This window comes from Rattus norvegicus, chromosome 11 (genome assembly GCF_021556685.1).
Source record: "Rattus norvegicus strain SHRSP/BbbUtx chromosome 11, alternate assembly SHRSP_T2T, whole genome shotgun sequence".
Taxonomy (NCBI): Eukaryota; Metazoa; Chordata; class Mammalia; order Rodentia; family Muridae; genus Rattus; species Rattus norvegicus.
This window is the reverse complement of record NC_141544.1, coordinates 83,450,103-83,466,154: the sequence shown is the minus strand read 5'-3', so window position 1 is coordinate 83,466,154 and position 16,052 is coordinate 83,450,103. Positions and strand designations below refer to the sequence as shown.

The 16,052-nt window shown below is 50.2% G+C and overlaps 1 protein-coding gene across 2 annotated transcripts in view; it reads right to left on the bottom strand.

Annotated features, from left to right (window-relative positions):
• Xxylt1 (xyloside xylosyltransferase 1) overlaps positions 1-16,052 on the bottom strand; it is a 120,222-nt gene that overhangs the window by 83,483 nt on the left and 20,687 nt on the right. For both annotated transcript variants that reach the window (XR_015632839.1, NM_001430794.1), the window contains 1 exon segment: positions 7,657-7,804. Coding sequence is in view for 1 of the 2 variants with exons in the window: in NM_001430794.1 (NP_001417723.1) it covers positions 7,657-7,804 (148 nt within the window). In the remaining variant the exon portion in view is untranslated.

Below are 16,052 nucleotides of genomic sequence, written 5' to 3'. Positions count from 1 at the left end.
CTGTGGAAGTGGGGGCAGAAAATCCAAGAAAGTCAGAGGTCAGAGAGGGCCAGAGCAAACCAGTCCTCTGAAGCCAGAACCAGCACTCACATACTCATAGCAGCTCTGGTTGCCTGGACAACATCTTCACAAGACCAAGCCAATCAACATTCTAGCATGGAGCTGGGATGAGTTCATAGCCTCTACCCCTAACTGAGGAGCCATGACACTCAGTGGCTTTTGGGGGGAGGCAGATCGTGGTCTTACAACCATGACTAATGTGAGCAGCATAAATTGGACTCAAGGGGTCACCCCAGAGGTCAACTACCTCAAGGAAGAACATCTAGTTTCTGGGTCTCAATCCAAACAGCCTACATCAGCTCAAAGACCTCACCCTGTTGAGTCCTCTGAGATCCACTTGCTTTTCTGCCACTTTGCTTCCTCTGTCCCCATCCCCTAAGAGACAGCTTTAGTTTAAACCCCAATAAACTATTCTTGCTACCCATGGAGTGGTCCAACCTCGCTTACACTCATTATTGTACCCAACTCCCCAGCTCAGTGCAGTAGTGAAGACATTTCCCTTTTCCTCTCAAGGCTAAGGTGACTCCCGCACTAAGCAGGCAGGCAGACAGAGGAGATCAAGATAGTATGGCAGACGGAAGGGACCCAGCGAAAAGGAAAAGATGAGTCGGCCTGGAAAGAGGGACAGCAAAGTGTACAGGTGACTAGACTCTATCTTAAGAAGCTACTTTGAAGACGGAGACCATGATGAACGTGGGAAGGTAGAAAGGAACAAACCTGAGGGAAAGGGGCCAGAGCAGAGCAGCTGAGGTACCACATTGCTGCAACGCTCTCCCCGTGTGACCCATGTTTCCAAAATGCATAGAGACCAAGAGAATACACACAGCAAACAATTCCAGAGGTGTGTGGTGACCACACTTGGCAGACTGGAGTTCATCACCACCCCGTTAGAAATAAGTTTGAATGGAGTGTCTGGACAAGGCAGACTTTACTCTGGACCAACAAAGTGTGCTTGAAGAGCTAGCACACGGAGGCAAGGAGTGCACTGGGTTTTCATTGTAAGGAAGGTGGTAATCTGCCTTTTCCCCACCGCCTGGGGTCTGACCTGACAATCTACATCAGCTGGGTAGTTGAGAAAGAACTGGCACACAGGAAATGAAGCAGGAACGGGGAAGGACAGCGCTCCAAGGCCACTACATCTGGCCACTGAATTCCTGGATTAGAGCGAAGGTTTCCCTGGGTGGGAGCAGAATATTTGCAAGTCTTACAAGGTGGAGAGGTAAAAGCATCGTAACTCCTTGTCCTAAACACAGTTTATAGCTCTTAACAGAAGAAATTAGGATTTGACATTGCTCACTGTCTGAGGAGGCCATGTGGGGGTAAGCCCAGGCTGCCCATCCAGCACCATGCCCCGGAAGGCCTGCTGTGCAGTCTCTCAGCCTTGTCCTCCCCACTCCTCAAAGCTTGCCTTCAGACTAACTGAACTGGCAGTGTCTGGTCTTGTTCTCCATGAAAATAAGCCCATAGCTTCCTCCAAAGTCCTCCAGGGCAGAGGCTGCTCATGTGACCTCTTGCTGTGACCACACTCACTTGGGTTCTCCTCCGTCCCCACCCCAAGGGCACTCAGTAGCACTGGCCTCCGTGTCCTGCACACCACCAACTGGTTAACCTCAAGTCGATAAAAACAAAACGCTAGCTGGAGCCTTGGAAAGTTAAAAGCAGAAGCCTGTGGAGGAACTAAGGGTGAGAGTCACTACTCAACCACCATGCCACGGTCTCCACTCGCCAAGAGTCAGCTTCCAGCCCTGACACAAGAGGACTGGGCCACATCACTATTTTTAGTATTTATGAAAATCTGCTCAGCTGTGCCCCATCAGAGTAAGAGGCACCAAATGGCTCTGCTTTGCTGCAGAGCGGCTGCCAGCAAACAGCGGACACGAGTTCACGCCTCTGCTGTGATCCACACAGATGTTTTCACTCAGGCTGGGGCCCAGTGTCTGTTGTTCCTTTGTCCTCTCCAACGTGAGAATGTCCTCCCTCACGCTATGTTCAACACTGACAGTCGAGGCTCCCCAACTTCACCAGAATCCAGAGTCCAGAGTGTTTCCTCCTGTGGGGCCTCACAGAACCGTGGTCTGAGACATTCAAATCCTGCAGGTGCCCCACCTGCAAGGGCCACCCAGATTGCACAGCTTGCATGTCCAGGTGTGTCTACGGTGGCTCAGGAGACACCCGAGGCTACTGACTGGCCCCTTATCAAAGTATTTCCCAATGTATACCTAACGTAAGTTTACTTCACTTAATTGGCAAGTACCTACTGGGTGCCTACTCTACATCTGGATTGTTCTCAACACTGGAAACACACACGTCCCTGCCCTGGCGGAGCTTCCATATGGGCAGGGCAGACAGATGGTCCAAACAGGGCAACACATATTCCCATAGATTCCTGCCAAGAGGCACGGCACAGCCAGGTAGAAGTGCTCACCCAGGGATGAGCTCTCCAACATACCACTGCTGAGGCAAATCAAGTCAGGAGAGTGGAGAGAGAGAGGCAGAGAGGGATTGAAAGGGAGAGTAGTCACAATGAAGGAATGAGAAAAGCTGGGGTGGCTAGTGTAGGTGATGGCAGGTACCCCAAGAAGTAGAAAGGCCCAGAGATCAGACCCTAATGACTCTAAGGGACTTGACAGGCAACACAAGACAAACCATGAGAACAGAAATCAGGAACACTGCCTAGGGAGACCAGTGCCCCAAATGGCTTCTCATCATCAAGTCAGTGAAATGCAAGGCTATGGTTTGCAGCTAGCCCTACCAGATTCAGAGTCTGAACTAGACAATCTGTGACATGAGCTCCCTTTCCAGCCACTTAGATGCCTAGCTCAGTCCTCCTCACAGACGTGGGGCACAGAAAGCAAAGGAACCCAGATATATCATGGGTTCAACCCATAGGACCACACCATAGGGACACATGTATACAGCCCTTAAGCCTCCGAGCTTCTATCCCACAGCTGGTGGGATTCAAAGCCATACATATATCAGGATACAGGCAGAAGAAACAAGGCTGTCACCATTCATTAACAAGACACACACAGTAACTTCCTTCCTCAGCAGCACATCTAGGAAGCATATGTGCATGCAGGTGCATGGCCTGACTATGCAGAAGTGAGGCAGGCATCCCTGAGGCCTGCTAGTCCCTCCCCGGATTATAGGTTGTTTCTACTGAAGCCACAGTTAGAGGCCGTGGTTAGAGGTAGCAGATTATTGGCTACCATAGAAACAGTAACTCACTTGTAGTTTTTAAAGTGCTCTGTGAGTTCAAAGCCAGGGGCAGGGGACTTGGGGGACTCCTGAGCAGCTGCTTTTGACACAATCAGGATTTTAATCCTCTCAGGAGGTGCTTTCACTGGCATGTCACCCAGAGCTGATGGTTCCTCATAGCCATGTCATGCAGGACAGTGACGACAGCGAGCCCAAAGGAGCTGATCTTCTCTCCCTGCAGCTCCAGTTAGGCACACGTTTTATTTGTTATGGCATAAGGTGTTTTTTAACGGTGACAAAACTAACACGGGAACAGAAAGAAAGAGAGAAAAACAGAGAGTGGCCACAGGTCTGTGGAGGGATAGCAGACATGAACAGCAGGATGGGCTAGCTAGCCACATGTGACCGCTGGAGCAAGCAAAAGCAAAGCATGGGCTGAAAAGAACTGAAGGCAGCATGCACGCCTGGCCTGACTTTTGTTCCTCTGCGGGCACTGCAGGGTCTTAGGACACTGCTTCAAAGGGACAGTTAGTGCACAGAACACGGGGTTGCTTTCCCCGCCCCTATCCCAACCAGACCATTTTGCAGAGTTATAGCAGAGGAAAGGGTGGAATTGAGGGAAGCTTCAAGGAACTGTGCAGAGAGATGTACTAGAACTCAGGTCTGGACAGGAGAATAAAAGTTCAGAAGAGACCCAGCTCACCCAAGCCTCTGTAGGTCTTCCTTGCCAAGTGGGGGAGCAGCTGCCTAAAAGTCTACAGAGCTCCACAAAAAGTCAGCAACTTGGGCTAGAAAGCAGCACAGAAACTACTCATGCCAGGCCACAGTGGGGGCTCTAGAGAGCTGACACACATGGCTTTGTAAAGATCACCTTTGGCTTGGTAATTCCACCCTTGGGAAGACAGTGAAACAATCTTAAAGAAAGAAGATAATCTTTCTGCACGTGCATGTCCGCCATAGTCTAATTTACAATATTAAAAAGCCAGTGGAATGCACTGAGCCAGCCCAGGAGAGGAGACTAACCGGTAAAGTGAGCTAAGCTTCATTTGGTTAACAGACACTCAGGAAGCCTTCACACACAGCATGGGGAGGTGCGACGGTGTGACATTAGTGGCTTTGCTGATATCCTCGAGTGCTTGCGTGTTCTCTGAGTTGAAATGAAATCAGGTTCACGTCCTGACACGCAAGAAGAGGAGTCTGAATGCCAAGTCCAAATCCTTAAAACACACGTAAACACACGTCAGAGACAGAAGAAGAAGAGAGCAGTGACTGGGGAGGCTGATCTTACGTGGTGTAAATACATAACCTTTCCTACTTATTATTGTTCTCAGATATCTTATGAATCCTTTAAAATGGAAGAAGCAGAGACAGGTGTAACTGGAGTGGCAGAGCACTTACGTAGCACACATGAGGACCTGGTTAGGTCACGAGGACAAACACGTTTTTAAAGTTCTTTATGTACTTGGGGTGACCTTATGCTACAAGCATTAAGGAGCGCACACAGTTCACAGAAACGTAACTGGAGTCTCTGGAACTCTGGTCACCAAGTCCGTTCACATGGCTCTGGGGTCACAAGCTTAATCCTGCCTCCCAGGCCCCACCCACTCACTCCCACTGTCCCGAAGGAGGAGGAAACAAACTAAATAACCAAAACAGCAAGAAAGCAGCAGTTAAACAGGAATGAAGCACAGAAGTAACGTCTACGGTGCACACATAAGCACAAAGAAAGCACAGAGGTAAGGAACCAACTCAGGACAGCATCCGTGATGTCCGAAAACCAAGTGTCCCTTGGAGGAGTGCAGGCCTTCCGAACCGCCTGCTCCAGGGGACCGCACAGTGGTATATGGCCACCCTTTCATGCAGCTCCCGACCTCCCGGCAGAGCACAGCCCAGACGCTGCAGGAAGCACAGTGCTGCTTGCTCTCTGTGACCACAGAGATTTAGTAACTCCTAGTAACTGTTCTTGGTGAGTACATCCTGGGTATATGAACGAATAAACCTCTGGAAGCACATTAACACTTAGCTAAAGAAGGCAAGAAAACCCTGGGTATGTGGGTTAAAGGAGCTCCTTCCACTTCCTGTAGGTCCCAGATGGCCTGTTACCATGAGCCATGTATACAGCTGGCGGCAGAGCAGGGGCCAGCGTGTGACCTTGGAACAGGAGCCACGTCTGTACTGGGCATTCCCATAAAGCTCTCCTCTGGGTCATGAAGAGACAGAAAGCTATCTGGAGAGGCAGGGTTCTAAACCAGACAGCCACGACTTCAACCTCTAGCTCTACCGCTTGAGGGACTATGTAAGCCATAGTAGAAGACAAAGTCTTAGTTTGTGTGTCACTCACAGGACTAGGAGATCAAGCAAGGGGATATACTGGTTAGTTCCGTGTGTCAACCTGACACAAGCTGGAGCTATCACAGAGAAAGGAGCCTCCCTTGAGGAAATGCCTCCATAAGCCCCAGCTGTAAGGCATTTTCTCAACTAGTGATCAAGGTGGGAAGGCCCAGCCCCTTGTGGGTGGTGCCATCCCTGGGCTGGTAGTCTTGGGTTCTATAAGAGAACAAGCTGAGCAATCCAGGGGAAGCAAACCAGTAAGAAATATCCCTCGATGGCCTCTGCTTCAGCTCCTGCTTCCTGACCTACTTGAGTTCCAGTCCTGACTTCCTTTGGTGATGAACAGCAATGTGGAAGTGTAAGCTGAAGAAACCCTTTCCTCCCCAACTTGCTTCTTAGTCATGATGTTTGTGTAGTAATAGAAACCCTGACTAAGACAAATTGGTACCAGGAGTGGGATATTCCTGTGACAACCTGACCATGTTTAGAGGAGGACTGTGGGAAGGACTTTGGAACTTTGAGCTAGAAGAGCTCTGTGGGATGTCCTGTAGGAGCTTGGAAGATAATATTGAGAACAGTGCAGAAGATGGAGGACTGGCTTGTGAAATTTCTGAGGGAAGATAAGGACTCACTTCAGGGCTGTTGCTGTTTGATTGTGAAGATTCTGTGGTTTTGGTTAGCTGGAGCTGAAGAATCAGCTGTAATTAACAAGATACCAGAACTACTAAAGCGAACCTTTGAGTTACTGGGACTGTTGATGCTGGTCAGCTGGAGCTAAGAAATTAGAATTTAGAAGAGACCAGCATCATTGAGGTGAATCTTCTGGGAAGTGTTTCTGAGAGCACAAAGAGGCTGTGTTCCAGAGATAGCCAAGGTTGTACCTTGTGCTGTGGCTGGACTTGTGTAAGAGTTACCCAAGTGGTACTGGTTTTGAAGACATGAAGGGGTCATGAAGAACAGCTGAAGCTGGGCACTGTGAGAGGCCATGGAAGGCCACTGGTGAAGGTGCACCCTCAGTTACAATTGATTGCCCCGGACAGAAGGGATCATGCAAAGGAGTTGAGATTTGGCACCATGAAGAGAGCCTGTGAGAGGCTATTGGTGAAGCCTAGCTGCAGTAGAAGACAGCAGAGTTTTGGAGATGCCAGTACCATGAGATGATCACCAAGAACAGCAGTAGTGGAGTACAGGCATCTGGAGCCTAGAAGACAGGGTGTGTGCTACAAAAGGAAGAGCTGGAAAAGTGACCCAAGCCCTTGGAGACAGACATTGGATGGGTAGAGTTTGATTTCACTTTTGATTGTGACTGTGCCCTGATATGTTTTCCTCTCGAAGTAAGAAAGTATTTTAGTGGAGTCCACAGTTAAGAAACTTTGAATTTTAAAAGATATTGGATATTTTAAATGGATTGAACTTTTAGTATGTAAAGACTATGTGACTCTTAAGTTATTTAGATCTTGGGGATGAATAAGAAAATAAGGGTTGAGGCTTAATGTGATGTGTTTGTGTGTCAAGTTGACAAGGGGTCAATTGTACTGGCTGGTTTTATGTATCAACTTGACACAAGCTGGAGTCATCACAGAAAAGGAGCCTCAGTTGCAGAAATGCCTTCATGAGACCCAACTGTAAGGCATTTTCTCAACTAGAGGTCAAGGGGGGAGGACCCAGCCCATTGTGGGTGGTGCTGACCCTGGGCTGGTGGTCTTGGGTTCTATAAGAAAGCAGGCTGAGCAAGCCAGGGGAAGCAAGCCAGTAAGTAACATCCCTCCATGGCCTCTGCTTCAGCTCCTGCTTCCTGACCTGCTTGAGTTCCAGTCCTGACTTCCTTTGGTGATGAACAGCAATGTGGAAGTGTAAGCTGAATAAACCCTTTCCTCCCCAACTTGCTTCTTAGTCATGATATTTGTGCAGAAATACAAACCCTGACTAAGACGGGACAAAGCTGTACCTGGCTCTTTGGAGGCACCTAGCCCGTCTCCCTCAGAAATAGGGGGTTAACCATACTGAGCCCAGAGTGTATATAGAGCCTGACACCACAGGGCCATTGCTCTTGGCCATCCAGGTTACCTTTGGGCATGATCTGGTGCATAGCAACCGAGAGGAAGAAGATGGAGTCGCTGTAGTAGGTCCCTGAGCCAGCACTGAAGTACTTCTGCATGGCCTCCACGACAGGGAAGAGCTTGTCTGTCAGCACAGCAACATCATGGAAGATGACCTATAGAGGGAAGCAGGGAAATCCCAACAGTCAGCCAATCGTCTCTCTCTGAGCTCCAAACATCTGACACACACTCGAGCCCAGGAGACAGAAACCGACAGGGTGGAGCTAAGAGGGTGCTGGGAGTGACTGAGGACAAAGGAAGTAGGGAAGGACACTAAAGAGCAGAGCCCAGGCTGGTAAGGACACTGTTGGGGATGGGGTAGTGGACATGTGGAAGGAGAGACAAGGAGTGGGCCCAGCTCTCGGGTTGCTTTCTAGTTTCAAACTTCACGACAAAAAGTCTGCTCCCATGCCAGCAGGAGACAGGGCAGGCGTGGGCAAGCAAGTGAGCTCCACTCCTCACCTTCTCACCGTCCATGACTGCCCAGGTTTATCACACCCTGGACCTCCAGAGCCTGTGGTCATCGTGCCCAGCCTACGTCACTGGCTCCCCACCCAGGGGCTTCTGCTTTTCCGATTTTGCTCTAGATTTCCCATGTTCTTATTTCTCTCCAAACTACCTCTTTTCGTTCATGCTTATGTCTGTCCTTGGTCACTTCCATTTCTAAGCTACTGAGCTTAGTTTAGCCAGGAGTGGTGGCTCACTCCTCTGAGTTCTAACACCCCAGAGGAATAGAACCTTGTCTCCAAACAGCAGGAAACGCAAGGTCTTTACCACCGAGGCTCATTTTGCTCCCTGAAGTCGGCATTCTTCTCTTTAAAGCCACACAGCCCGCAGGCTTTGCTCTTTCCTGACCTTTTGCTCCCAAAGTGCTGCTCTCCTTCATCCCTGTTCAGGCCATTCTTTTTCCTCCGGCCTTCTCTTTCTGTGGCTTGCTATTTCTCAACACCAACCCAAATTACATCTCTCCCACTCCTCTGTAGCCTCTGGCCCTGTCCTGTGGTTTCCCTGACAGTAAACCTCATCCTGAGTGTCCTCTGTCGGACCTCACAGTCACTTTCCAAACACTCAGATTTATATTTTTCTTCTTAGCTTCTAAACCCCCAAAGCTCACTACCGTCAGGTCCAAACCCCCCAGCAGGGACAGGACTGGTGGCTAGAAGTTCCTTCCCCACATGCATGCATGGCTAGAAAAGGGTGAACCTTCACCCTCACCTGTCCCATCGGCTGCCCCTTTATGACCTGTAACCTTGTAAACCTCCACTTGCTCTTCCCATGTGTGGAACTCCCTCTCCAGCCTTCCTTCCAGCTTTCACACCACCTCCCATGATCCTCCAGGCCCCTCCTACTCCCCATCCTTGCATGGGGCTTCACTGGCTATGACTGTCCCCTGCCCTGTAACAGCTGGCTACATCTGTGCCAGGCCATGTACACGGGTCTGTAACCTGAAGAAACGACACTTTGGGCAAGAGCCCGACCCCTTCCTGGGTGACACAGGAATGGCAACACTTACCCTGGTGGTGGCCACGGGGATGACTGAGGATACGCACCCAGCTCATGGCTGCTAAGCTGCTCTCACTCCTTAGCCTCACATCCTACCCCTGCCTGTGTTCTGGCCCCCTCAGTCTCTCTCCTCACAGATCAGCCATCACTTGTGTGATAGCCTTCCCAGCACACCCACATCACACCTCCAAACCATCACCAAGGGCTGGAATAGACATGGCGCTAAAAGCACAGGAGGGTTCTCAGGGGCCAGACATCTCCACATTCATTAAAGAGGAAAGGGAAGGGGTGTGTGCATGTGTGCCTGAGTGTGTGTGCACGCTCAAGTGCGAGTGTGTGTGAGGGGGATGGGCTATACATGAGGGCAGGGCCTGCCTCAGCCACAGCCAAGCCCATAGAAGCAAAGTACTGTCAGCGGCCAGCCTACCCCGCCCCAGCCTCATACCACCCAAGCTTCCCCAGTGACAACTGTAGCCAGTCCGAATTAACAGACTTAGTGAGGACAAACGGACTGTCAGTACATTTGTTCCAATGGCTGTTTAGCCAGCTCCCGTGAATATTTCAGGTAATGAATCTACTTAAAGAAAAATGAATATATCCCAAGGATATATCCATACAGCAGGAAGCAAGCCACAGACACCAAGTGTGAATCAAAATGCCCAGTCTCCAGAGCAGGAAGCCGGCTGGCCTGCAGACTATGACCCCTCCAGCATCATCAAGGCTAGACACCATGGCCCCCAGCCCAGCCCAGGCTCCAGCCTGGCTGCGGGCTGCAGAGCCCCACCTCATGAGCTACAGGAAGAGCTGCCATAGAACCTAGGAAGCCAGCTATAAAGTAGCTGGTTACTGAAGGCAGCCAGCAGTGAGTGGGCCAGAACAGTGTCTTATGCAAACGTAAGAGTGTGATTTACAGGGATACAGACAATAAAATCAGGTCACGACTTGTAACACATCTTAAAACCTTAAAACCTATTACTTATAAAGCATTACCCACACTCAACCTAAGATCTTCCTCCTCAAACCCTTCACACTGACTGAGTCACTAGAGCATCCATCTGTCACATGCAGGACAGAGCCCATTCTGAGCTCATGAAGAAGCTTCTGGAAGTGTACGCCACACGACGCCCTCCCCCACCCCCGCTCCCGCCATGACTTACCAAGCATACAGCAAGACAGTTGGTTTTCTAATCAGCTTATAATCAGACATTTGTAAGCATTCACTAATTTCCTCTTATCAGTGACACTTAAAGGACTTGTTCATAACAGTATTTCATGCCAATGATTACACAGTCTATCAGGGATATTAACTAAGTCTGTAAATCCCTTTGCCTCCTTTTATTTTAAAAGTCTAAATTCGGTAAAGACAAAGTATTCGTATTCTAAGTATCCTCAAAGAGTTTGCTGTTCAAAATAAAGTATGCGCGGAGGACGCTCTGTGCACCATAAAGACAACTAGAAAGGGCGGTTCTCAAGGGGAGGAGGCATCTGGCTTCGTCTCACCAGGCACAACACATTCTTAACTTCAGCCTTAGACACTGGTGCAACCAATCAGAGCTGATCCTGTGCCATGCGGGGGTGGACACTCAGTGGCACAGAGAGGCTGGGAGAGTCTCTGAGGAGCTAAGGCACCCCCAGAGCCCCGCCCCAAGCCCTTAGCTCAGAGTGAGCAAAACTCATTTGTCAAATGACAAGCCCATGGGGAACCAGACATGACCACGCTCCAGGAGCCAAGGCGGCAGGTAATGAGCTGGCTCTGGGCACAGGAAGACACGGTTTCCAGGAAACCCTGAGGCTGCCAGGAGAGCTGCAGCTCCTGCCAGTCAGCCAGGGGGAGGACTGGGGAGGTCATCCTCAACCAAAGGAGAGAAGAACACTGCCAGTACAACCATCTCTGGTGCAGGGATGGCATCCGTCTCCCCAGGAACGACAAACGTTCCTCCGCTTTCCACAGGGTTCATATCCAGCATGGAAGGATGTTGCAGCAACACCCAGACTCAGCCGACAAGCTCACCATCAACAGAACTGTCCAGCGATGGGGACAAGCAAACATCCCTGCCCTCGTTTGCTTCTTGTTGCTGTAATGACACGTGACCAAAAGCAATGTGGGGAGGAGGGTTCCTTCATCTCATAGGTTCTAGTCCATCATCAAGGGAAACCAAGGCAGGAACTCCAGACGGGAGCCTGGAGCAGCGACCGCAGAGGAACGTCCACTTCCGGCTCCCCGTGGGCTGCTCAGCTGCATCTCTGATATGGCCCAGGCCCACAGGCCCTTAGTTACCTTCCTCAGTGGGCTAGGACCTCCTCTATTAATCACCAACCAAGAAGCTGCTCCACAGACATGCCAATCAGCCAACCAAATGGAGGCAGTTCCTCAACTGAGATTGGTTCTTACCGGGTATGGATAGGTTTATGTTAAGTTGATTAAAAAAAAAAAAAAAAAAAAAAAACAACAACCACTAACCATTGCAAGTCATTACCATTCATAGGCACCAAGTCTGGCTGGAATCCCTCCAGTGACATGGGATCAACGCCTCCAGAGACTCAGGTATCTGTAAGTCCTGGCCTTAACGGCACGGTGTGCTAGGTGCTGACTTCCCATCTCAGGTGGGCACACAGTCGTGCCCGAGGCGTACAGACAGCCACTGGCACTTTTAGTAAGTTAGAGTGCTTTCCCTTTCGGGATCTCCAGACACAGGATATCTCTAGATATCAGAGCCACACGGCCCTTCTGTGTCCTAGCTGGACTGAAAGAAATTACAGATGCCGTCCTGCATGCTTAGCCACTCAACTGCCAGGCACAGCCAGGAGCCGAGCGCTTATGTGGAGGACTCCTGGGGTTACCGACCACCAACCTAGCAAATCAGTGAGTCTGGGTTCTGTGACTAACCTGGTCTAAAAACAAGGTGAAGTGCCCGAGGAAAACCCCTGACAGCAACCTTGGGTCTTCACACACATGCACACAGATGTGCATATGCCCATGTTGCTCTCTCACACACACACAGAGCAAGAGAGACAGGGACAGGGAGAGAACCAACTCTTTTTTTTTTTAAGATTTATTTATTTATTTCATGTATATGAGTACACTGTTCAGATACATAGGAAGAGGTCATCAGATCCCATTACAGATGGTTGTGAGCCACCATGTGGTTGCTGGGAATTGAACTCAGGACCTCTGGAGGAGCAGTCAGTGCTCTAACCACTGACCCATCTCTCCAGCCCGAGAACCAACTCTTAAAGAGGTCTTAATGGATCAGAAAGTCACTAGAAGGGACATGGACCTCAGCCTGGGAGCTGATTTTCTCCAACCCAGTCCCTGGTCACAGCCTCCCCGTTAAGGCCACCTGGGAAGGCATGGAATAGCAGGTAGGCCTTTCCTGGTGACAAACACTGGACACATTCCCAAAGAGGGGCTGCTCTCCCTCTGAGTGTTAACTTCTCCCGTGGGGAGGTGAGCACCTACTCACCTGATTCGGGTATCAACAACAGACCAAAGTACCGATCTGACCCAAGCTAGTTTGCTGAGCCAGTCACTGTGCTTACTGATGAGAGCACGGTGAGGAGCTACTTAAAGGAGCACGTGCCCTAAAGCAGCCAATTTCCCCAAAGCCAGTATGAAGATGTCCTATAGCTGCATAAACGGGAGTCACGGCAGCACGATGTTTTGTGCATGTGTAAAGGTTATCCTTGTGTTATTCAATGCTGATTTCTCTGCCCTCACATCTGCTTACAACCCAGACCTGGCATTATATATAATGCTTATTCCAAGTATCTCCTGTTTCAAGTTTGTGTAAATAGTGCTTACCTTTATCCTCTGCCTTGTCAATAAAAGCTGACCAACCAATGGCTGGGCAGAAGAGAGAATAGGCAGGACTTCTGCCGGCCAGGTGAGGGAATAGAGAGAAGAGTTGGGAGGATTCAGTCACGAGGAGGTGGAGAGGAGACAGCATAGGAAAATATATCTAAAGCCCAGAGAGCCAGACCAATACTAAAATGTAGTATCTCGTGGATTTTGGCTGGAAGGTTCAGAGGATTAAAATAGATCAATGACTGCCCAGGTATTGTGGAATAAAGCTTGACTAAATAAATCTATCTCATTCATTCGAGAGCCAGCCGGGAGTAGAGAAAAACTAGACAGTTTTAAAAACACCACCACAGAGTCCCCCTTTCAGTCAGCCTTCCACACGAAATAGACTAACAAACACTTTTCCAAACCACTGTGGCAGAACACCCACAGCTGGGAGGGAGGTGCCAGCAAGAGGCTAAAGCTCAGGTAATAGTCTAGGGACCCTCCCCACCGCCACTTCTATAAGGGAATGTCAACAGGCCTGACTTTGAGGGCCGCCTGCAAGTAGTCACAGCTGTTTCTGGTGGAGATGGTAGCGGCCATTATGATGGGGCTGGGCGGGTAAACAGCAGCACTCTACACTAAGAAAAGCAGGGTCTCCATTATCGTCCCGACCCAAAAATACTCTTCAGGACAACTGGGAGGATAAGTAGAGCAAACTGAGTTGTTCTGAGGGTTGTGGGTGAGGAGTGGGCTCCAACATGGGCTGGAGTCCACCCAAGGCTGGCTGGTTTCACAGACACACCACTAACCTGTGAGCTCAGCCATCAAGTCCAACAATTCCCAGGAGGAAAGGTGGCTCCTGAGGAAGCATCCATCTGCGTGACGGATGTGATGCCTGCCTCTGTGCGGAAAGACAAGTAGCAAAGCCTCAACCCTACAGACACGACACACCGCACACCGCAGGGTCTCCCACTGGCTATCTTTCTTTCCATTTAGGTTCCAGGGCACAAGATGTACAGCTAAGAGCCCCAGCCCAGGAACACAGAAGCAAAACACACATTTACACACCACATGCATACAATCTGTTCTGGCCGCCACATCAGCAGCTTCAGTGTTGTCTGTGACACCTCTCTCTCACCAGCTGACACAGAATGTTTTGACATGTTTAGTCAGTCGTTCTCGGCCTGTCTCCAGCTCTTGGCTGGCTGTGAGGTACAGTGAAGGCAGGACCTTGTCTGTCCGCTCGTCACTGCTACACGTGCACCTGTCAGCAGAGCGCATCAAGGCCAGAGGGACTCAGCAACCACTGAGATTCGCTCACAGAGTGCAGAAGACGAGCAGAGTGGGCAGAACTCACCAGTCCAGAAGGGAGTCTGCAGGACCTGCTCCCAGGAGAACCCAAGAAATAATCTAGGAATCCCTCTGGCCCTGAAAGTACCTAAAAACAGAAATTTCTAGTTCACGGGACTTATTCTAAACCTGCAGGAACACAGCCCTTCTTTTACCTTTAACCTACTAGTTAGGGTGCTATAAACATCCAACCAGGAGCTGCTTCACAGTAACCATGTCTGGTTCTTCAAGGTTACTTCTAACATCATGTCAGAGAAGTCTTCCTAGACCAGGGAGCGACAGACAGACCTGTGAGTGACAGACGGACAGGACAAGAGACCACTGGCCTCTCGGTTTAAACTCTAATGCGTCCCCACAGCAGCACCGGCAATGGGTAGCACATGCTGTCCTCTCCGCTAACTTGAACTTTGGAAAGAATGGCCTCCTGGGATGAGAGGACAAAGCTCCGCCTTGTTAGTTTTAAGTGGAAAAGGTAAAAGTGAGATCTTAGGAGAAAAGAAACTGTGAACACTCCCCACAGCCCCCTGTGTGACTTTTACCACTTTGCAAGATGTCCTTCATGACTGGAACTCAGCCTGACAGAAGTGCAAGCAGCTAGAGAGGAACCAGAGCCCACCCGTCTAATTCCTAAAGGCATTTCAAAGAGCTGCTCTCACAGCTGCTTCGCTCACATTCAGAAGAGAGAGTCCTGTGCCTGGTCCTCACTGTGTTGATTGGGACAGCACACCCTGCCCCTCCACCCATTTCCACAGCTCACCCCACCCCTCCACCCATCTCCACTCACACTATGCACCATCTGCCACTCCCAGGTACTCCCGTAGGAGTCCCCAGCATTCTAGCTTTTATCACCATTTAGGTTTTATCCTCAAACTCAGAAACCTCTTTTGACAGAGGTAAGGAGAAATACACCCCAAATGAGATGGGCCTCAGGGAGAGTGCATAATGGAAGGCAAAACCAGCACCAGGGGACCTATGCCTCCAGCACGCCTGCCAGCTTCAAATGCTGCCCCAGGGAGTCTTCAGCTTCAGTAGGCACAGGCTCTCACAAAGGAGCCTGGTTAGCCAATAAATGGTGTGCACTGACCCCAGGGAGTCAGAATCAGGATCTGGAATGAGGCTGGGAGTATGGTACGAGGACCTCAGTCACCCTGAGAAGGAAGTGGCAGCTGAGCCTCTCTACTGGATGCCGGGCACAAACCTCCAGGAATCACCCTGCAGGGAGAGCACCCAAAGTCAAGAACGAGGTATCAAAGAGGTCCAGAAACCATTTCCCGTGAGGAGTGCCAGCACCCCGCATCACCCCGCATCTAGCCGTGAGGTCAGATCCTTCCCTCTGCTCAGTGCCATCTCTCAGGAGGCTCCTCTGCTACCCTGCATCCCTTCCTGACCTGCTGGCACTGTGTTGCTCAGCCATTCGCTTTCCCTAGGGCAGTCATAAAGTAAAAGCTAAGCCTTTAGAGCCCCTACCTTGTTCACTTCTCCAGGAAGCAATGTGGACAGCTTTCAGTAGCTCATTAAATCTGCACAGAACGTAAGCTCCACCAGGGCAGGCCATAGTCTTTGTCTGTCTGCCTCTTCCCTTCTCTGAGGAACCCAAGCTCCTTCACAGTACCCGGCACGCCCAGAACCCACAGTAAATACAGGCTGTTGAGTTTTAGAGAGCAGAAAACTCGGCATAGCGCACACTGATCAAGGAAAACAGCGTTTCTTTGTCACGAGTTGGT